Source organism: Mesocricetus auratus, unplaced genomic scaffold (genome assembly GCF_017639785.1).
Source record: "Mesocricetus auratus isolate SY011 unplaced genomic scaffold, BCM_Maur_2.0 Super-Scaffold_100023, whole genome shotgun sequence".
NCBI classification, from domain to species: Eukaryota; Metazoa; Chordata; class Mammalia; order Rodentia; family Cricetidae; genus Mesocricetus; species Mesocricetus auratus.
The window spans coordinates 26,042,222-26,064,761 of record NW_024429204.1 but is presented as its reverse complement, the minus strand read 5'-3'; the positions used below and the strand labels follow the sequence as shown (position 1 = coordinate 26,064,761).

At 46.4% G+C, this 22,540-nt stretch overlaps 1 protein-coding gene across 11 annotated transcripts in view; it reads left to right on the top strand.

Moving 5' to 3' along the window:
- The window catches only part of Asap1 (ArfGAP with SH3 domain, ankyrin repeat and PH domain 1), a 269,949-nt gene that overhangs the window by 143,486 nt on the left and 103,923 nt on the right, over positions 1-22,540 (top strand). For all 11 annotated transcript variants that reach the window (XM_040730398.1, XM_040730404.1, XM_040730399.1 and 8 more), the window contains one exon: positions 11,403-11,475. In XM_040730398.1, the coding sequence (XP_040586332.1) occupies positions 11,403-11,475 (73 nt within the window). The remainder of the gene's footprint in view (positions 1-11,402; positions 11,476-22,540) is intronic.

Below are 22,540 nucleotides of genomic sequence, written 5' to 3'. Positions count from 1 at the left end.
GCCCGAGACCATCTGCCCAGGGATGCTGGGCTGGGCCCCCAATTTAAGAGTCAAGGCTGTCCCCACAGACACGCCCACTGATCTAGACAGTTCCTCAGTTGAAGCTTTCCTCTCAGATGACTCTAGGCTGTCCCAGGTTGACAGTTAAAGCTAATTAACATGCACACCCTACACTGTAAGGATCATGTGATGCCATAGAAATACAGGAAACATTGGACGTACCTGCTGAAGTGAGGGGAAAAGAAATTGTTATTTTTCCTAACTAGAAAAATCTGTGTCTTTTGGTTCTTCCCCCCCACTTGACACATGTGCACACGTGTTTGTCTGTGGACCATGTGAGTGCAGTCCTCATGTCCCCCACTTGACACGTGTGCACACGTGTTTGTCTGTGGACCATGTGAGTGCAGTCCTCACGTCCCCCCACTTGACACGTGTGCACACGTGTAGTACCTAAGAAGGCCGGGAGACAGTGGCAGATGCCCTGGAGCTGGGGTTTGCGACTGGCTGTGAGCTGCAGTGTGAGCTCTGGGATTCCAACCCAGCCAGTGCTTGGAACTTCGGAGACGCCTCCGTCAACCTGCTGTCCTTACCTCTTTTTGAGTGAATGCATGCGTATGCACATATGTACATACATACATACACACACACATACACACATGTGTATCTATACAATATGTGTGTATACATATACAAACATATCTTTTTGTTTTTTAAGAGAGAAGTCTGTTGTAAGGGGTTTATAAAAACAGTCTTAGGGTAGCTGATGCATAAGTGTCATTAGTTTAATAGCCTTAATACCCTCAGGAGAATGTCCCCAAAGCAGAGAAAGTGGGGGATTCTTGCCATATACGAGTGAGTCATTCCACTAAGACCTAATCCAACATTTTATGATTTCTTCCTCAGTTGAAGACATGCAAATGCAGGTAATCTTCCCTTCTGTCCATTGTGTCGTATGAGGCTGTGTTGCAGTAGCTGGTGAGCAAGCCTGACAAGATTACGGGCACTGGGTAGGTTACGTGTTAACGGGCATCACTTCTGAGGTGCGGTGATTGTGAATGGAATTTTAGTGTAATCTTAACTGCCCATGAGGAGCGCTTGTCTGGATAGAGCTCTGCGTCTGTTTTACACGACTGCCCTTGCTACAAAAAGTCGTAAGGGACGAGGAGGCCCTGTGTCCAAGGCAGGGGAAGAGCTGGCAAAGGTTGAAAATGAATTTTCAGCGTCTGAGTGTCCGCTTCGAGATTTTCTTCCCAGAGCAGAACTGAGGAGAAATTGCCTCTACTATTAGTTGGAAAGGGAGGGGAACTGATTTTAAAGGGAGTTAAATAAATTGTTCAAAGCTTGTAGGAAGCAAGGGAAAGCTTTGGGAAAATCCCAAAGGAGATGCTCTGTTATCTAGCAATCCTGAGGCATGAAGGAAAACCCCAGGCATCTCAGAGTCAACAGCTTACTAGCCTGAGTTACACAAACTTGTTTAATCAATGCAAGTCAGGGGTTTGGTGGAAGACACTGGGGGAGATTTTTCTTTCTTCATAGCTTCCTTTTTCACTCTCCCGTCCTCAGAGTGAGTGTGGGAGTGAGGGGACTGGAGAAAGAAGAGGCACAGGTGCCCTTCAGTTGTGGGCGGATAGGAAAAAGGCCTCCTTGGCAGTCACTCCACAGTTGAGATTGGGAGGAAGCAGAGTAGGAAATGTCAGAGTTGAGACAGGCGTTTCTGGATGCCTGAGGTGAGAAATGTCAGAGTTGAGACAGGCGTTTCTGGATGCCTGAGAGGAGGAAGTCACTGTGCGCTGCAGTCCCTTGTGAATCTGTCAGAAAAGTCAGAAGCTGCTGCACTCAGACCAGAAAAGATCTGTGAGAAAGGCAGCCGTGTGTGGAGGTTCAGTCTGAGAACCAACAGCTGTGGTTTATTGACCACCTACTAAGCACACCTTCCCACTGTGAAATAGTGGGAGCAGTGAGATCCTGAATCCCACCAGGCATGGAGGCACACACCTGTACTCTGAACACGTGTGAGGTGGAAACACACCTGTACTCTGAACACGTGGGGGATGGAGGCACACACCTGTACTCTGAACACGTGTGAGGTGGAAACACACCTGTACTCTGAACACGTGGGGGATGGAGGCACACACCTGTACTCTGAACACGTGTGAGGTGGAAACACACCTGTACTCTGAACACGTGGGGGATGGAGGCACACACCTGTACTCTGAACACGTATGAGGTGGAAACACACCTGTACTCTGAACACGTGGGGGATGGAGGCACACACCTGTACTCTGAACACGTGTGAGGTGGAAACACACCTGTACTCTGAACACGTGGGGGATGGAGGCACACACCTGTACTCTGAACACGTGTGAGGCGGAGGCAAGAGGGAAGGGTCAGGAGCCCAAGGCCATTCTTAGCTGCCCAGGAAGCCGCTTGAACTACACCAGACCCTCAACTCAAGTCTCTTGAATCCCCGAGGGATTAGAAGAACATGCCTGCTGCTCACAGAGGCCTAACCCAATCCAGGCCATCCAACCCCACAGTACTGGTAGGAAACAGCTCTTTGGTTTTGTTGAGGCAAGGTCTCACTTAGTTGCCCAAACTGCCATAGAAGTCACCATTTAGTCCAGGTTGGAACATGACTTACAATCCCCCTGCCTCAATCTCCAAGCACAAAGATTGTAAGCGTGCGTTGCCATCCTAGGCTGGAAGAAATTTTTCAGAAGACAGTGTTGCATGGAGCTTTTAACAGACTTGCTAAGTTTCCTTTTCATTAACCAAGCTACTTGGTCCAGATGAGGAAATACTCACCTGAGTACAGTTGGCCCTCTGTTCCCGTTCCCGCAGATTTGTGTGAATGAAAAACTTGTATCTACAGAGGGTGTGTATCCTATTTGTTTTGAGATGTAGTCTTGCTCAACCTGGCCTCTAGCTGAAGATTGTCTTGCCTCAGCTACTTCAGCAGCTGGGATGGCAGACCCATGCCATCATGCTGTGTTCAAATAACTGCTTCATAGCTTCGACACGGTGTGGGGTATCACCGGTGACCTAGAGATGACCCAAACACACAAGAGCGTGTGCATAGGCGATATGCAAATAATACACAATTTCTCAGCAGGAACTTGAGTATCATTGGGGGTCCTGAAACCCAGTCCCCTTTGGGAACAAAGAGGTCATTGTGGATTTCAAAATTAAGAGTACTCTACATACGTAAGAGCCCGTCAACCTCATGCCTCACCGCAGCTCTCACACACAAAGTGTGGAAGGAACTCTTGATCAGCAAGTCACCATCCCCATGCAGAGCTCTGTGAACCTTAGCAGACGCTGTGTATTGTTCTGGCTCCACTGTAACCCTCTGCCTGTCTGTGTCTGTCCACACCTCATCAGCTGGGTGGTGAAGGGACTCCTGGCACTTCTGAGATGTGGAATAACCTGGAGGATCACTTGGCATGGCCCTAAACAGACAGATGACACTCAGAAGTGCTGAGGTCACTTAAGCTCTGGAGTGTGTCCTCCAAACCTGCTCCTTCTCTGTGTCCTGAGCAAGGACATTTATGAAGTGACTGGGTGATGGTCATGAAGTTAAGCTTTGCAGACAGCACGCTTTGACTAGAGAGGCTCCATTTTCCAGTGTTAGCATCGGAAACAGAAGCCACTTTTAAGTTGTTGATGGTCTTTTAATTCTGCTCCCAGCAGCAGAAAGGCAATTAAAGGGAAGTTCGTCCCTCTCTTCACACTGTAACTCCATCTACAAAGAATAGCATAATGGAAGTCCTCTGTTTTAAAACAGGATTTCCTCCATCCTTCCTGTCTTAAAATTGTAGTTTTTCCTTAAGTATTTTCTAAAATTGACTGCACTTTTCTGAGTGATTGCATCTTCCTTTGGATCCTTATGTCACACCATAAAAGAGCTTTAAAGTCTGAGAGACCTAGTAATAAATTGGATTAAGGTGGCCTATAGTGACCCTTGAGGTCAAGGATCTCCCATACACTCTTAGCTCTGGGATGTTATGTCGTCCCCCCCCCCCCACACACACGGGTATTTGTCAAGTGAATTAATTGACAGACTGAGATGGAAGCTTTTTGTGAGGTGCTGTATGAGGTCACACGCGGTTTTAGTCAGTTGATGGCCTACCAGTCTGCACACAAGCAGCAGGGCCTAAGAGTGATGTGCACGGCCTAAAAGGACTCATTCCGTAGAGCATGAAACTTGACGTCTAAAAAGGACTCATTCATAAAACGCAAAACCTGACACCTAGTGGGGATGTCTCTGAAGTGCTAATAAGCATCTTCAAGGAACGGGTCTGATCTGTAGAGACCTTCACTTCTGCCAACAGGAAGATTTACCTTTATGGAAACAACACCCGGTGGTGAGTGGTGTCCAGTGCTTCTCAGCAAAGACGAAAGCCTTCGTCTGTGTCTTCTTGAGCCATTGTCGAGGTCCCCTGCTCCGAGGCATCCTGTCTGAGCTGGCCCTCCTCAGGGGGTGTCATCTCAAGGGACCCTGTGGAGGGCCAGCTGCTCCGTGCTAACTGCACACAGGCATTTCACATTAGCCTTTGACCCCTTTTAAGAAACCCGTGCTCTCAACTTAACCAGTGTCCTAATTGCACTGAAATGTAATTTGCAAGAGGATTGGGCAGATCTCTGTGACATTTATTTAAGACTTTTTGTCCATATTATGAATTAGGGCTGTCATGAATTGCTACATTAAAAATACCACCGGTGCCCACCAGTATTCCATAGTCATGTTTAAAACACATGTCCATGACTTGAGAGTGTCCTAATTAGAAGCAACTTTTTGTTTAATCTTCATGCTGAAACAGACTTTAAAACTAAAAATCTTCAGTGACACCTGTGGAAACTGCACTAGCTTTCAACAGGAATGTGTGGAATCAGAAGATACATCAGAGTGGGAAGGCCATCCACACCTGCTCAGTGGATAACACTCGGACAGAGAAACAGCAGTTTGTAGTCTACTGGTAACTGAAAAAAACAGTGCAGGCTTCATGTAAGACATTGGCTACCTAACACAGATTGTGTAAGTGTCCCAAGATCGGATGCTGGACCAAGGATAGTAGTGTGTTAGAGCCATGAGGCTCTGGCTGAAATGTAGTGGAAACTTGTGTTTTTGCACTAGCCCATGACTTGGGAAGTCAGGAGCTCATTGCCAAGCCTGAGGACTTGAGTTTAATCCTCAGGACCCTCATGGTAGAGGGAGAAGTCTGACTGTCACACTGTCCTCTGACCTTCACCTGTGTAACACAGCATAACAAGAATTTGACCCCAGGCAGTCCTGTTCCAGAAAGCCGTCACTAAACCACTGTCGTTGAACCCCGCCACCTTGCCCAGTACCTGCTCTCCATCTTGACTAAACCTCAATGAATGTGAGCCATCACAGCATGCTTCAAAGCATGGGGTCAAGACCCAAACACTATCCAGTAGAACACCATGGGATCCTAGAACTTGGAGGAGCTAAAAGGCTAACCAGCCGACTTGTGTACTGTCTGTTCTCCATAAACTATCCTTCTCTTGAGCAGCCCCTAACATACAAATCAGGAACTTAGTCCTGTTGGAGGTTTTGCTTTCTTCAGAAACTCTCACTGTGGTATAGCATGGAAGTGGTGTTTTCATGACTTTTTTTTTCTTTAAATACCTTGCTGTACCTATAATTATTATTTTCCCAAGAATGGAACAGAAATTGCTTCTAGATGAAAGAGCCATGGTACTCGTGGGTGGGTATGCTACTCCAAACTTTGCAGCTACAACAGAAATTAGAGGTTCACAAGGTAATTGCTGTGATTACAGTTTTCTTCTCGGCCCCAGACAGGAGCTCTTGAAACACAATATTCTACTAATTTTTTAAATGTACAATTTGCAAGGCTACAGGAAATTACCATGAGTGTGTGCTATTTCTCCCGTGATTTCTATGGAAGTTAAACATGTCATTGGGTCTTTTGAAATTCTGAGGGCAAAGTAGGCATGGCATGAATTAGGAGATATTGTTAGGACGGCCTAAAGTTTTTAGATGATCAACCTTTTGGTAGTGTGTACAAGACTTATTTTAAAAAGGAAAATTTCTAATCACAACATTGTAGGAGCTATGAAGAGTTTCTCCTTCAGTATTCTAGATTTTTTTTTACACCAGAGAGTGCCATGGTCGGGTTCACTTTAGGAGCCTTGTGCCTTGGTGGATGGGATGAGTAAGGAAGCATCAGGAAACTACTAAGGGTCCTGGCTGCCGAGTGGGGGAAACAGCTGGAGGAGTGGATTTAGGTGACGCTATTGAGATTGTCATGGCAGCATCTCCTGTTCTGTTTGTGACTGAGAGCCCAAGGAGAGGGCATCTGAGTGGCTTCCGGAGGAGCACCCTGACCTCTCAGCCCTCCTCGATGCCTCCTAAGTTCTGGGAGTACTGGCGTGCACCACCACCAGCAGCCTCCTTGATGCTTAACCGCAAACGTGTCTCTTAGAAGGCTGCCACACTCTGGCTTCCTGCCTCACCACGTCGTGTTGGAGAACAGTCTTGTCTACCCAGACTTGTAATGTAGGCCTGACATACGTCTGTGGGAGCAGATCTTCCGAGGTGGAGGATCCCAACTGTGGGTGTCACCCACTGCCCTTACCTTCCTCTGTGCGGGCTAATCTCCAGGGACCTGGCTGTGGTCAGAGCGAGGTGGGAAGTCTTACAAGTGGCCTCTGACTTTGCTGACGCCAAGTGACCCCTGCCTCTCAGATGCTGTGGGTTCTTATCAGTGAACCATTTTCTGGGACTCAGCACTCAGCACACCCGGCAGCATCCGTCTTCGTGAACGTGGTGGCCAGTGTTAGAGCCGGGGTTCCCGAAGATGTCTTCGTCCTGAAGCCAGGAGGCAAACCACACTGTAGTTAGACTGACACCTGTGAGCCAGGCAGCATGTTTCACAGGGAACTTACATAGTGACGTTTCTTAGGCAGCTGACGTCTGATCCACGTAGCTGTGGCTCTCGCCCTTTGCTGCCTCAGAGAGCTGCTTGGGACTCTCAAGGAAAGCGCCAGTCTTGGTCTCTCAGGCTTTATCATAGCGCTCCCTTGAAGGGAAGAGAGGGTTTCTGGAGCTGCCTTGCTGCTGGGTGACGACTGAACCCTTGTTGTTTCCCCTCCCCCACTTCTTAGTAAGGTACCCAATTGGGGTCTCGTCGTGACATTTTCATGCATGTATGCAGTGTGCTTTCATTATACCCACCATTCCCTTACCCTCTCTTGGCCTGCCCCCTACCTCCCGCTAGTCACCAACGTCTGGATCTTCTGCAGGTCAGAAGGGTCCCAGGCAGTGCAATTGCTGTGCATAGGCTCTCGCTTCCAAGAGACTTGGCTTAGCCTCCTTCCTTTGTCTTTACTGTCTGCATGACCTAGTGTCACCTGAGCTTCAGTGGTCTTAGCGTCTGTGGAGCAGAGACGGTGTAGAACCCCCTGGACATCAATTACTGTGAAGGTTGAGGAAGGTAATGTACATGATACATACTGCCAATTTTATGGTCAGTCTGGAGAAGGAAGGTTTCTGTTGCTGCGATGAGATGCTATAGCACAAAGCAAGTTGGGGAGAAAAGGGTTTGTTTGGTTTACACTTCCAAGTCATAGTCCATCGCAGAAGGAAGTCAAGACAGGAACTCAACCAGGGCAGGAACCTGGAGGCAGGAGCTGATGCAGAGGCCATGGAGCGGTGCTGCTTACTAACTTGCTTCCCATGGCTTGCTCAGCCTGCTTTCTTATAGAGCCCAGGGCCATCAGCCCAGGGATGGCAGCACCCACAATGGATCCTCCAGCCTCCCCCATCAATCACTAATTTAAAAAAATGTCTTACAGCCAGATCTTAGGGAGGCATGTTTTTTTTTTTTTCAGTTGAGGCTCCTTCCTTTCAGATGACTCTAGCTTGTGTCAAGTTGACATAAAACCAGGCAGCACAGAAGGCAAATTGGGCTCAGATAAGAATTTGAGGCCCTTGGGGAGGGGAAAAGCAGCCCTCACCTGATGTATGAAGACAGCATCAACATCATTTAGTATCTGGAGATTCAGGTTGACTATGGCCACCAAGCCCATAGAGTGGTAGGGAGCCAGAATGTGCCCAGGTCTCGATGGCCTCATTTCCTGTATTCACAGCCACAGCCATGATCACATTCCTTCCCATGACAGTACTTGGCTCCTTAGCTGAGCTCTGTTCATTTAAAGACTGGCCCCAAAGACTGGTGGTAGGTGATTGTTCAACACCGATGACTCCTCAACTGTGACACCTCTGCTGATGAGACACTAGTTGGCATGTCCCACAAGGTAGGCTACCAGTGCAGCGCGTGAGCTTCCCTGAGAGTTCCAATCGCATCCTTTCCCTCTTAAGATAGGATTAGATTCTCTACATAATGCTCAGACTGTCTGAACTTGGTGACAGGGTTAACTCAAGGACTTTGAAGGGATCTGTTCTACTTTCTCTCTTAAGTTGGTGGATTCAGCAGTCTACACAAAAGGCATAGTGGTTTGTTGAAGACACTCATTACATATGCTAGCCGGCCCATGCTGACCCCTGCTGCGCCCACTGCTGTAACTCTTGATGAACTAAGCTCCCATCTGTGGATGTGGAGAACAGGAAGGGAGGGAGGCAGGCTCATCACTCAGAGTAGGCTCCATTAGTCCGTGTCATGTAGGACTTGTGTAAGGCTTCCTTTGCAACCTCAGTAGTTGAAGGAAGTAGGTTTGGTCCCATTCGCTGGCCTTCATTAAGGACAGGACAGCCTCCAAAACAATACAGAGAAACCCTGTCTGGAAAAACCAAAAAAAAAAAAAAGGATAGGGAGATCCAAAAGTAACAGACTCCATCCCTCTCCACCATTTTCCTTATTTATCTTAGTTAATGGTTGGAATAAGAACTAGGGTTCTCAACCAGCACATGGGAGAGAAACGTCAACGTCATGGGGTTCCAGTTAGGCTCTGTGGATTGTAGTTTTGGATGCTTTCAATGCAGAAGCATGCAGTGTTATCTGCTGAATATCTGGCCTCGCTCAGGGTCAGTGTTGTCCTTCCCTAAGACTATCTGCCTCATAGGGTAAGTGACGCCTACACAGGAAGGCATACTTGAGTTACTGGTCCGTGGTGCCTTGCTTTGACATAGAAGGTTGTTGTTAGCCCCGTGGTCACTTGCTGGCATGGAGTAGTTCTTTGGAATCGATCACAGTTTGTCCCTGAAAACAGTTCGTTGAAACTTTGTTCCAGGTTTGAGCTGTGAGGAAGCTCTTCAAGTTGGGGCCTAGAACTTAGATCTGTCCATGGTTACATTCCACCAACTCTGAGCAGCCATTGCTGTAGGCACAGCAGAGAACATCAAATATCCAGAGAACCTGAGTCTTCCAAGTTCTTTTAATAGTCTCCAACAGTGAGACAAACAGCTTAAGCATTTATTTGTGTAGGATGCAGCAACTTTCCATTTCTGGGGTGCATTATGCAAATCAACTTTTATTTTCGGTTGATAATTTCCCCTTCTGTAGCAGCCTCATTCGACTCCTACTAATCTCGAAACTAACAAACGATGTCATCTTGGCCTCTTCTCACAGCAGCTGCTCTTGCCATGCCTCTCCTCTGCCTCTGGGCTGCCGCTGCCTGACTGAACCTTCCCTACCCGCGGGCATCTTGCTGGCACACAGCGGAGTCAACACCCCCCCACACCAAGCTTCACCTCCTCAACTAACACAGTAGATCCTGTGCCTTGACTTACCTGTCAGGCCTGCTTCCTTATTCTCTCCCTTCCTGCTTAGTTCAGGAAGAGAAGGGTGGCTGTCACCACCACGATGGGAACTTAAAGGTGGAGGAAGTATAGACGAGTGTGCAACACACTAAGGAACTTTGTGCTCTGTGGATGAGTTCTTTGTGTTCATGGATGAGTTGGAAAAGCATCATAGGTGAATTCTGAGACACTGCCTCTGCCTTCATTACATGCCCCACAGAAAACTACATGGTGTCTAACACGGTGCTTTGAAGGCCTCCATGTCCTTGGTTCATTGGTGTTATTTACTCCAAATATGCGCAGGCATTATAATCCATGAACTGATTCTTAGGAGACCCCCAGAGCCTGAACTTCGGGGTGAACTGAGACCAGCCAGGTCTTGTCTCCTGAAATTATGGCGAGATACAGGAGTGAGACCAGAGAATATTGTGTTGGGCAATAAGGCTCAGAAATCAACTCAGGCTCATTAATAGATGTCCATAACATGCCTGGGTTTCCCAGCGCCCCCACCACACCACACCCCCAACAAAGACAAGGCACAGATGGAGAGGACAGGCAGGCATGTGTGTGTCTGTCTGTGTGTGTATCTGTGTGTCTGTGTCTGTGAGTGTGTGTGTGTGTCAATGTGTGATAATAACTGTTGTCATTCACAGTTGACCAGAGGGCACACTCCTGTCCAGTCTCCAGTGACTTTGCATTTGCATTCTGTCCTTTGCCTCGCACAAGCGGTGTACTGGTTACTTTTCTCATGGCTGTGACAAAGTATTTGACAAGAGCAGCTGAAGGAAGGGGAACAGTCAAGTTTGGCTTGCAGCATTTGAGGGAATGCCGTCTGTCATGGTAGCAGGAACTTCCCACAGCTGGTTATGGTACCTACAGTCCGGAAGTGAGCCTGGATGGATTCTGAGCTCCTTTGCTTCTGCTTTTTAAAAGGCTGTGACCCAAGTTCATGGGTGGTGCCGCCCACTTTCAGGGTGGGTCTTCTCACTTCATCCTCTCTAGCCACGCCCTTACAGACACGCCCAGAGCTTGTCCCTGAGTTGATTCTAAAGCCCTTCCTGTTGACACTCAGCCCTGGAAATGGCTTGCTCAGCTTCCCCTCTTGAAAATGGTGGGTCCTCAGCCAGTGACTGGGTGGGGTGGTTCATCACTGCTATTTCAGGGCTTGGGAAGCTGAGGCAGGGGGATTTGAGTTCAGTCATCAGTATTATGTTTTCTTTGAATAGACAGGATTTTTTTCTTAAAGAAATTGTCAGCTTTAAAAGTATTATGAAAAGATCATTCCTGTTCACAATACTTCACTAGTCATTTTTCCTAGGTGTGTTTGAACCAGACGTTAAGATAGGCCTTGTTCCCTGAGTGTTTGTGTCATTGTGTCTTAAGCATGCTTTTCTCATGCAACAGGCTATATAAACTTGCAAGAGAAGGAGGCAGTTCTTAAGATCCCTGCGTTTTGTTTGCATGGTTGCTGACAGATTGCCCGTTTCACACAACACCGAGCCCTATGTAGTGACCCTGCAGGAATCCACGTGTGCGGAGCTGGGCACAGCCGGTTCCTTGCCAGCTTTGGTGCCCAACAGAAGAAATGAAGTTGGAAGTGAATTTTTTTTTTATGTACCAAAAACTTACAACATCCTTTTCCTCTCTCTCTCTCTTTTAGGCTCTAGACCAAGATAGAACAGCCCTACAGAAAGTGAAGAAATCCGTAAAAGCGATATATAATTCTGGTCAAGGTAAGTGCTTTCAGATCCGGTGACTCGGGAATAACGTTCAGAGTCCCTGCCCCATGTAGGATAGTCACAAAAGACCTGGACAGTTGAAAACCGTACGTAGGCCGAAGACTTTTAACTTTTCTCCTTTTTTCCCTGCTGTCTAAAGTCAGCTGAAACCTGTCACTGTCTCTACAGTTGAAGTCAACGCTAAGATCCTTTTAAGATCAGTACAGTGGTAACTGTTGGTTGTCACAGATGACAGGAGACACTTACGGTCTCTGTGTGTGGTTGGTCAGCCTGTGATCTTTATTTAAACATGCAATAGTCTCTTCCTTCTTGAATGTGTCTGTGCACATTGAACACCAGAACTGACCGACCATGGATCCTGCAGGAGAGTTAGGAAGGGAAAATGTTAAATTCATACCTTCACATTATTCCCCACTGTCTTTTTTTTTTTTTTCTTTTATCCAATGATGACAGAGAACTTAGGTAACTGAATGTTTTAGCATTGGTCCAATGACTTTTTCCAACTCTGTGACTCCAGCATTTTGTCATTCAATAGGAACAATCTGAATGAATTAACATAATGGGTACCCACAAGAAATAATAGATGGGCCGAGTAGGGTGCCACACACCTTTAATCCCAGCACTCGGGAGGTAGACGCCGTCGAATCTCTGTGAGTTTGAGGCTAGCTCCAGGACAGCCTCCAAAGCCACAGAGAAACCCTGTCTTGAACCCCCCCCCCCAAAGAATAAGATAAAAAGAAGTAATAGACTCTGCTGGGCAGTGGTGCCACACACCTTTAATCCGAGCACTTGGGAGGCACAGGCAGGCGGATCTCTGTGAGTTCAAGGCCAGCCTGGTCTATAGAGCAAGTTCCAGGACAACCTTCAAAGCTACACAGAGAAACCTTGTCTCGGAAAAACAAAACAAAAAAAAGATGTGGTAGACTCTGACTGACCTTGATAGCATTTCTGCAGCCTTGCTCACTTGTACGTAGGAGGCCACTTCTCTAAGACATCAGCTGTGTGTGTATAAGCTCAGAGAGCCTGCGGGGGGTGGGGGGGGGAGGTGGCTGACAGCGAAGGAAGGAGCCCATGCTCTGAGGTGGGCCGGTGAACAGACTACCCTGAACTGCTTGCTCAGCTGTCCCAAAGCTCTCTCCCACCTCTAAATGTGGTGACACTGAGGAGCTGTTGAGGGACTTGGTGCCCCTGACCTCTGTGTTATACTGTAGGATACATGCAATGTTCTCCTTAGTTTACTGTCACATGACTTCAGAGCTGAAGAGAGTGTAAGCAAGGCAAAACCTCGCCCACCAGAGGAGCTCAGAATCACGAGCCTGAGGGGAAACTGGATGGCCTTGTTCTTAGAGGCTCCTCCCCATACCTCAGAACATCATATAACATGTCATCGGGCTTCATACCACTGCCTAGTTTCTCTGTGCTCCAGAAAATGCTGAGATACTTATTTAAGGCAGAGAAATAATGCCTGTTTTATAAGTCAGAGCTTTTTTTTTAAAGCAACAAAACTGACAAAATGAATGAAAATATAATTACATTAAAGGGGATTTGTCAGAGTGCCTTACAGTTTGTGGTCTCACTGCTGTTGAGTGGCTATCTCTTGACAGAAATGTCAAGAGTCCCATAGTCGTTTAGTCCATGAAGCTGGATATCTCCGCTGGTCTTCAGTCCACATCGGAATGCAGGCGGGTTACCTCAGCAGCAGGGCCGCAGGGCTGCCATCTTTAATGTGGGCTGCCATCAGCAGGTGTGGAGCCAGCCTTAGGCAGTTCTCCTCAGCTCACATGATCTGACCAAGAAGATCCTTATGGGTGTTCCCAGCCACCTGGGTTGTACTTGATCAAGTTGGGACAGCCGAGATCAGCCGCCACAGCTGTCTCAATCTGGAGTGACTGTGTCTTGTTTTAAGTTTTCACCTCAGTGAGAAACCTACTTGACCGCTTCTGGCTTTGACCTCACTATGGTAAGCTCCTGAGGTGTGGTGGGCGTTTTGTAGATAGTAGCCCTTTGAGAAAGAAAGCAGAGAAAACAAGTAGAGAAACCACAGAAGTGCTTTCCAGGGGCTGCTATTGTTTCTCACAGAGTGGTGGTTATACGGTGATGCTTACTCTGATGATTTCTCAAATGCTACCTTAGTTTTCATGCTGGGCAGTAACAATACATTTATACTTAAAAGGCATCTATAGAGATGCTCAAGAGCCTTTATTGGTATTTAGAAAAGCATAAGTGAAGAATGGCGTGTGTACAGCACTATACAGTATCTTCAAAGACAGGGGAGCTGGTAGTGTAGCTTTGCCACACTTGCTAAGCTCAAGTACATTTTTTTTTTTTTTGGTTTCTTTGTGGTTTTGGAGGCCGTCCTGGCACGTGCTCTGTAGACCAGGCTGGTCTTGAACTCACAGAGATCAGCCTGCCTCTGCCTCCCAAGTGCTGGGATTAAGGGTGTCCGCCACCAACTCCTGGCAGTCGAGTACATTATTTGACTCCACTGGTCTTCATTTCCTCACTATAACACGGGAAGATGGTATTTGATATGTAGGGTATTCTGTGGAAGACCCATCACATAGGCGATAGTTAACAAATGGAAGGTGGGAGTGGCAATTAACGTGATATAGCCTGAGCATGAGCTGGGCAGCCCGTTGGGAGAGGAAGGGCAGCTGTTAGGTCTTATTGGTGTGGGTGTGGCTCCAGGCTGAGGCGCTGCCCCTGAGCCAGAAGGAACCGCCACACCCAGGTGCCTGAGTGCCTTCCCTCTTCCTGAGGAAGTCTCATCTGTCCTGCAGGAGCTCACTCAAGCTCCTCTGTGTGGGCCCTACGCTGCTGCTGCGGCGGCTGCTGTTCCCCCTTAACAAGTTTCCTTGATCACAGCGGCCTTAGGAGGACGGGAAGAAATTTTCCTCCGAGGTTAAAGGGGAGCAGTGAAGGGGTGGCACACAGTTGGGTGCCTACCCTCCCACCAGAAAGTGTTCTCCTGGTGGATGGGGGACCCCGTGGGTAGGGGCTTGTTACCGGCTTTTCCCCAATACTGCCCATTAGAGTAGCCTTCTCGAACATGGTTTTAAAATGAGTCGACATCACGTGAGATTTGAACTTTGGTTCCTAGACTCAGTGGCCACACATGACTAAGAGACAGCCCATTCGGCAGTGTGAACCTACATCGTCTGTCTCCCTAAACACGGGTCGGTTCTCTTTGCTCCTGCAGGGGAGCCTGTGTTGTCACCATTGTACCTGCCGAGCGGCACACTCAATTAGACTCATCCCTGGATCTTCAGTAAGAGTCACCTGAAGACCTAGAAAACACAAATGGGCTTGATGTCTCAAACACCCACACCCTCGGGCTCTCCTAGAGCAAGAGCGGATACTGGATTTGCAAAGAAATGCATTGGCCAAGTGTATCTGACTTGCAGCAAAATCTGGTAACTGAGTGGCCTCTGACCTCCTTACAAGGGTCATGGTCCCTCACAAGGACATCTTTCATCTTTGTATGATGTCCCTTCTGTTGGTGTGATTATCAGCTCAATGGGAATTAATTGAATACCTGTAATAATACTGTTCTGAGTGTCAGAGAGTAGTCAGAGACTGTCTTCATCATCTTCATGGTCCGTCGACAGTTCACATCAGTCTGGAAAGTAGTTTTAATACGGCTCCAGGAAGTTCTGTAAAGGGAAACCTTAGATCTAGGGCTCTGGTGTAGTGTGACAGGATGTGCCTCTGTCAAGGAATGCCTCGGAGAACACAGTGTCCGTTAGGCATTGATGCTGTACCCTAGCCTAAGCCAAGCAAGCCAGTGAGGTAATTGCTATCATGCCCACGTCTTGGATGATGAAACGGGAGCTTAGCCAGACACCCTACCCAGAGTACCATACCTAGGAGCAGAATGGGAGAGCCTAGCAGCCCCAGCTGGCTCACTACAGGTGCCATTCGGGTCATCTTTTGCCTGCTATGTGACAAGGCTTAGTGGGTAAATGGTAAATCTCTTGTTGCGTGCTGGCTGGCTGGTTCCTCATGGAAGTCTAGCTGTAAGTACTCGCTTATCATGAGTATTAGTGAGTGAACCACTCAAGCGTAAACTGTGGGCAGTGTGACCTGTGGGCTGACTTTGCGCTTCTGTGATGGGTATCACATAGAAATTGTTCTTGTGGTGGGAAGTGTGGCGGAGATAAACTCATGGTGTAGGGCCCCTCACAGGCTGCTGGGACCCAGTAGTGTTTTTGTAGCCACAAGCCAAGATAGTACAGTGGGTTTTTTGTCTGACTATTTGGGCAACACAGTGACATTCAGTCCTGTAGAGGTGACACTTAATCTTTTAGAAATACAGTTAAAGGAGGAAAACAGTAGTTTACATCTTTCTGTGATACGTTTGAAGTACAATCCAGACTGTCCCTCTCCAAGTACTTTTGACCTCGTACTGAAAAGCCAAAAGAGGCTGAACCCTGATGTCTTTTCACGGTGTATTTTCCTGATTGTTTTCATGTTTCACAGTGACTAAGTGACAGAAATCTCACATGGCGATGATGCTTAGAGATTTCAGAAGCATTCTGTATTTCTGACTGGAGATGACCAAATTCACCTTCCCTAAATGATTTGAAAAGTAGTCAGCAATTATGAAGAACCATGATTATAAAATATATTTTTTAACATACAAGCATCTGTCAATACTGGCTACTGTACAGTGTAAGAATGATTAAAATTATTTTTTGGAAGACAAATTATCTCCACAGAAGTCCTTTACTTTGAGAATTGCCTTGAGAACTTGTCTCTCTCTTACCCATGGTATGTATGAGGACACTTAAAAACTCAAAACCTGTGAATGTCTCAGACAAAGAGAAAGCTACCCAAGCCACTCTGTAGCTAAGGATAACCCTCAACTTCTGATCCTCCTGCCTCCACCTCCCAAGCACTGAGACTAGACGCACAGCACCCCAGCTGTCTGAGTCAGTCCTGTGGATCTACTCCGTGGTGTTGGGCATGCTAGACAGGTACTTTACTGACTGAAGCATATCTCCAACCACTGAAATGTTATTTTATTTTTTATTATTATATGGTAATTTTCTTGAAAGTGTTTGCCAAGGTCTAATTGGAATAAATGTTAGCTTGCTCACAAGATACAGTGCCCCCTAGAAATATGTAACATGGTTAGTCTGGAAGGTGGGGCTTTAAATCCTTTAATCTTCGTGGGAAAAGTGGTATGTAGTTTGATGACAAGTGTAGGTCTTTGTTCTGAAGTTCAGCTAGGCTGTTGGAAACCATATCCACCTTTTTACTGCAGGAGAGAAAAACACGGAAACCATATCCACCTTTTTACTGCAGGAGAGAAAAACACTCGGTTTCTTTTTACCTTATTTGCTTTTCCTCCTGCTTCTTTTCTGTTAAAATTGCTAGTAAGTAGCTTTAGGAAGAAATGCTGTGCTCTTTTAAGAAAATAATTAACATGTGGTGTTCCCCAAATATTCAGTTGGTTAGTTTATCCTTCTTGAGGAATAGTTCATAGATTACACAGAGAAATCTAAGGTTTTAAAGGTAAAATACTAAACTTGTCAGTGAATAGGAAGCAAGCAACTCTATTTCAGCTGCTTTTCTAAACACTCTGTTCAAATGTGCACAGATGTGTTAAGTCAGTTGCCAGGGTCCAGCCTCGGCTGGGGTTCAGGTCCTGAGGCGGGGAACAAACGTCCGCACAAGGGAAACGTCTGGCCACTCAAGTGGCCCTGAATAGCTCAGGCAACTAAAACAGTGTCTTTCTTACAAGGGCTACATGAACAGCTTTATTATGGACTTCCAGTTTTGACTTTAAGAAATACATCACAATTTAAGGAATACATCGTGATCATTATGAAAGCACCCATTGTTCCCCTCTATGCTTCCCCAATACACCTTCGCACCCCCTGTATAACCTTATGCTAGACATAGAGTTCAGTGTTTTTGCAGACTTAACTAAATATCAAGCCAGACACATCCTACTCTTGCAGTACCTATGTCAACTGGCAGCTGCTCGTGGTTAGAAAGTTAAAAGGTAACAGACATGGGCACAATGCTTTAAGGACAACAATATTCAAGCCCAGACAATTATTTCAGGTCTGCAAGATGTATTTTTATACAGTTCCCTTTCCTACAGGAGAGTCCCATGTCTCAGTCTCCCTGCAGAAGGCAGACTCTGACAAAGCACTCCTTTCCTCTCTCACTATCCCCTACTTCTTCCACCAGGACAAGCGCTGTGTATGTAAAGATGGATCTGTCGATCCCATCAGAATATACTACACCGTGTCATCGATTCTATATGATTGGTGTCCAGGGAACTCACTCTCAACAGTTGGCTCTGTGTCTGTTTCTGAAGCCTTTACCCTATTCTGTGTGTACCTGCCTTACTGTCCTTTCCAGAACTATGAGACATGGTTAATGTTCCAAGTGTTGTTTCTCATATGTAACTAACGGTCTCTATTGAGTCAGAAAAGCTCCCAGGATTAAGAGTAGTAGTTAGCAATTCCAGATAGGAGGTTTGAGAAACATTAGCCCCCTGTTGAATCTTAGGGGAAAATATTTGAAAAGGAACAGAATTTCCAGGGAAAATTACAGCTGTTGCATGAGTAACTGACAAAGTAAAACTAAAAACAGCCCAAAGAATAACCAATATACTGAGAGAGAAAAGAGCCTGCAGGCTGCACAGATTTTGCAAGTTCCTCCCGTGGACTACTCACTGGTCCTTGCCAAGTGAGAGTCTGTTTCCACAGGTGCCTTGCCCTGAGGAAACCCGTTGGACAGGGAGCCATATGCTGACCCAAGACCAGGCTGCAAGGCTCCCAACAGTCAGTCATAAATAGAGGTGGCAGTTAATGTTTGACTATGTCATATAATACTAATTCTAATTATGATCTGCTTAACAGGTTTAAATAGATAAAATGGATTAAGATCTTAATAGTAAAATTAGAAAGGGAAAAGTATTGCAAGAGTATGTTTAAGAAATTTAACATTTCTGATTTCTCGAGTGTATGGGTGATAACTTCATTTATTACTATGTTATGTGTGTGGGTGATAACTGCATTCATTTCTATGTTATGTGTGTGGGTATTTTGCCTGGGTATGTGTGTACCACATGCTTCCCAGGTACCAGAGGAGGTTAGAAGAGAACCTCAGGCCCTGACCTAATGGTGCAGATGGCTGTGCATGCCATGTGGGTGCTGGGAATTGAACCCGGATCCTCTGGAAGAGCAGCCAGTGCTCTTAACCTCTGAGCCATCTCTCCAGCCCTGTGTAATTATCATTATGGGCAACCTTTTAGCCTTGAACTGTTCCTTCTGGACAAATACAGTAAAGACTCCAGGCTTCCCACACCTGGCCTCTCAGTCCAAGTTGCTCTTTGACCACACTTTTGACATTCTCATCCCTGTGAATGGTGATTCTGTTTTCCTGTGAAGATGTTGCTCTTAATCATAGTGAAGAACCAGGGTATCACAGTGTGCATGGGGAAGCCAGATCCAGGCGGTGGTCTCCCCAGGACCTGCTGAAACCCTATCTCTTTCACAGACATTTGAACCAGATAAAGTATCACATGCATCATTTAAGGAAGCAAACATTGGCTGGAAGTGTGTGTCCTCTCGCATTTTACTGACAAGAAAATACGTTCAAAAATAGTCTGCAGTGTGCTACATCTGGAGAGTGTGGACTCAAGCCAGGTCCTAGCGTATGCCTGGCTTCCTTACCTGAGTTGAGATATACCCCATGTCGGGGCTGTGAACAATTTGGCAATGGCAAAATGGTCTTTAATACACAGCACTGGAAATCAATTCAAAGTCACGCATGTCAGAGATCTTACCTGTTTTGCATTGCATGGCTTCACTGCAGCCCAAGCTCTGATCCCCCAAAGGCCATGCTTTTCTGTAGACACTGCTGTCAATGCCCAGAGGCACCGCCAAATACTACCTGACCGTTCCAGCTCTTACCAAAGTCTAATGCATGAGTTACAGAAAGCAAGGGCCGAGCATTGGCCTTGCTCACCGCGGAAATGTCAGAGCAGTGTGTCTTTGGATAGAACAGTTAGAACGTATGACTTATAAATTGCCATATGAGTTACTGAGGTGCTTGATTCAAAATTGCTTAATTGAATTTTTGCTTGGAATATTAGGACAGAATTCCCGGCGGTTTCTCATAGGACCCTAAATATGTGTCTGCCACTTTGTGTTCGCGTTTATGTGAAGCAAAATTCTCACCATTGACCAATACAAGATGAAATTGTTGATGAGCTCTGAAACTGTAAGCCAGCATGGGTGGAATGCTTTCTTTTTTAAGGGTTGCCGCGGCCATGGTGTCACTTCACAGCAACAGAAAAGTGACTAAGATGCTGTCCATTCTGCCCAGTACGAGCTTCTTGCTCCCTCCTGCCTGGCTTGTTCCTAACCCACCCTGCTTACCAGACAGCTGCTTATCATCAGGTGTTTGCTTACTTATCATCATCCATGAATTCTGACCTCTGCCTGCAAGTTTTGCCCGTTGTTTTGTTAACCAGATCCCAAATGGGTGATCTGTATAAACCCTGTTAAAATTATTTTCATACAGATGACTTCCGTTTCTCATGCTAGATGAATAAATCTACTGCAGACTAAGTATCAAGAAGACAAACATTTTTTAGAATGTTTAAGGACATTTTAAATAATAAGAGCTGGTAATTTTGGGTTATTGGTTGCCTACACAGCATATAAGGCCCAAGTTCAATCCTTAGTTTTCCAAAAAAAAAAAAAAAAAGAATAAATAAATATTTCAGATCCCATCTCTTGCTCTGTAAGCAGATATATCACTTTGGGTTAACAGATTGAATATTTTAAAGATTTTTTTATCATTTAAAAAATTCTGTGTGTATGTGTGTGCTTGTGTGTCCATGGGTGTCAGAGGCTTCGGGTTAGCCTCATTCTAGGTGTGTCTGTCTGTCTGTCTGTCTGTCTGTCTTTGTGAGGGCATCCATGGATGTCAGAGGGATCAGTTTACCCTGATTCTATGTGTTTATGTATGTGAGGGCGTCGGTAGGTGTGGGAGGCATTGGGTTGCCCAGCAGGTGAAGTCATGGGTTGTGAACCCCCTGACATGGTGTTAGAACTACAGTCAGGCTGTGCAGGAGCCGCGTCCTCTCTCGAGTAGTCTTTCTAGCCCCTTCAGTGGCATTGTTTGGTTCTTAAGTATCAGAAGAGTAGAAGGTTTAATAACAAAAGGTAGGAAACCCAGTAATCTTTTGTATTACAACTGATATCTTTAACTAGAGGGAGTTTAATTTTTTCTATATGGCAAAACACAATGTAAACAAAATAAAGAAAATAGAAAATGTTTGTTATACAAGAGAAAATCATAGAGCAAGTTTCTTCTCTTGCATATTTACAACACAAGTCCCACAAGCAAGAATGCAGTAAATTCTGTAGCAGATACCCCTATTCCAGCTCAGTCCTGACATTCCCACACATTCCTGGGACTGCCTCGGAGTTCTGACAGGATTCCAGAACCCTAGGGTGGTTTTCACCCATGCTTCTGTGAATTGGGATTTCCACAACCCTCTCCTGTTAGTTTTCTTAATCTCAAACTCCTAGAAACATGTCTACCAGCTTCACAGGAAGCACGGTACAAAGGCTCCAGATGTGAGGTACTGGGGTGGAGTGCCTCATCCTCCAGGAGCCTTCAGCAAGCTGGAGGAGTTCCAAACCCTGTCCTGTGGTGGCCCCTAATTGAAGCCCAGAGAACCTTGCTGAAGTCTTTGGCCCGAGTGGGTGTGGCCTATGCTAATAGACTAAGGGAGGGGCCGGCAGAGTCTGTCTTGACAGTCTTCTGACTTCTGGGCTGTGAACAACTGGATCCCTCCTCCTGTCGGGAAGCTCAGGCAGTTTCTTTAGGGCCAGCTCTGCAAAAAGGTGGGGGCAACTTTGAATTTCTGCAGTGTGTCAGACACTAGACCTCCTGGAGTCATGGTCTACATTGGGGAGAAATCATGAATGGAAACCAGAAGTTCTGCATCACAGTTAACAACACAGACTAAAAAGATAGCCAGCGCCCCTCTTTGTAAGGCAGTCTGCTTGCAGACTGGTAAGAAAGACAAGCAATTCAAAACCAGAGTAGGTCAAGGAAGGAAAAGGAAATGTTAACGGGCAGTAGGATACAGAAAAGCAGGCTTTCCGTGGTTCTGTGTCTCATGTCTGTAAGGCAGCAGGTGAGGACAGTTCTAGACATCAGTGCCTTTCCACAGAAAGGGTCCCCGTCATACAGACGTTGATTGCTGTTGGAGATGTGCTTGCCGCAGTCAGCCTCTTCCCTAGGAAACGTGGCAGTTCTAAGACTGGAGTGTCCCTGTACCCACATCCCCCCCAAGCCGGTGATGTGCATGCCTTTGCAGAGACGGAGGAGCGGCAGCGTGTTCAAGCTTGTGTTTGGAAATTGTCGTTGAAGTGTTGGGTTTTGGTGGGGAAAGCTGAAAACAACTTGGAAGGTTCTTAGGGAGAGGTTGTTATGTAACCAGCGCCACAGCTTGCTGTGAAACATAGCCACGGTTGACATAATTATTAAGATGTGCTTATGTTGAATTTCCTGGTCTGTATTCAGCAGGAGAAAAGGAAGCCGTGGTGTCTTACGCGTGATACGTCACTCGGCATTTTAAAAAATGAGATGAATACCCACAAAGTGCCTGTGTTTGTGTGTGCGTTGGCCACAGAAGGAGCTGGGATTGGAAGAGGACTTTAGAGTTTTTATCTGTGTATCTCTGTAATTGCCTGCAAATTAAAACTAACAAAGCAAGCAGTTAAGATTGCAATGCTGTGATTCATGCTCTAAGGCGTGTATAAGTCTGGAGGAGAAGGGAGTGTGTCCTTTCCCGGCGCTATAGCAATGTATACGGCAGCTTGTGTGTCTTCTGACTGCCGCTCCTGGGCCTGGCACCTGGCAAAGGAACCTTTTTTGAGAGAAGGAACATTATTTGTTCATGACCCACAATAAGTTTATTGAGCCCTCCCTGTAGCGAGACTGAGCTCTGGGAACATCATAAATGGGGTAGAGCTATGAGAAGGCAGTGAGTGGGCTTACACTAACCTTGAATGAG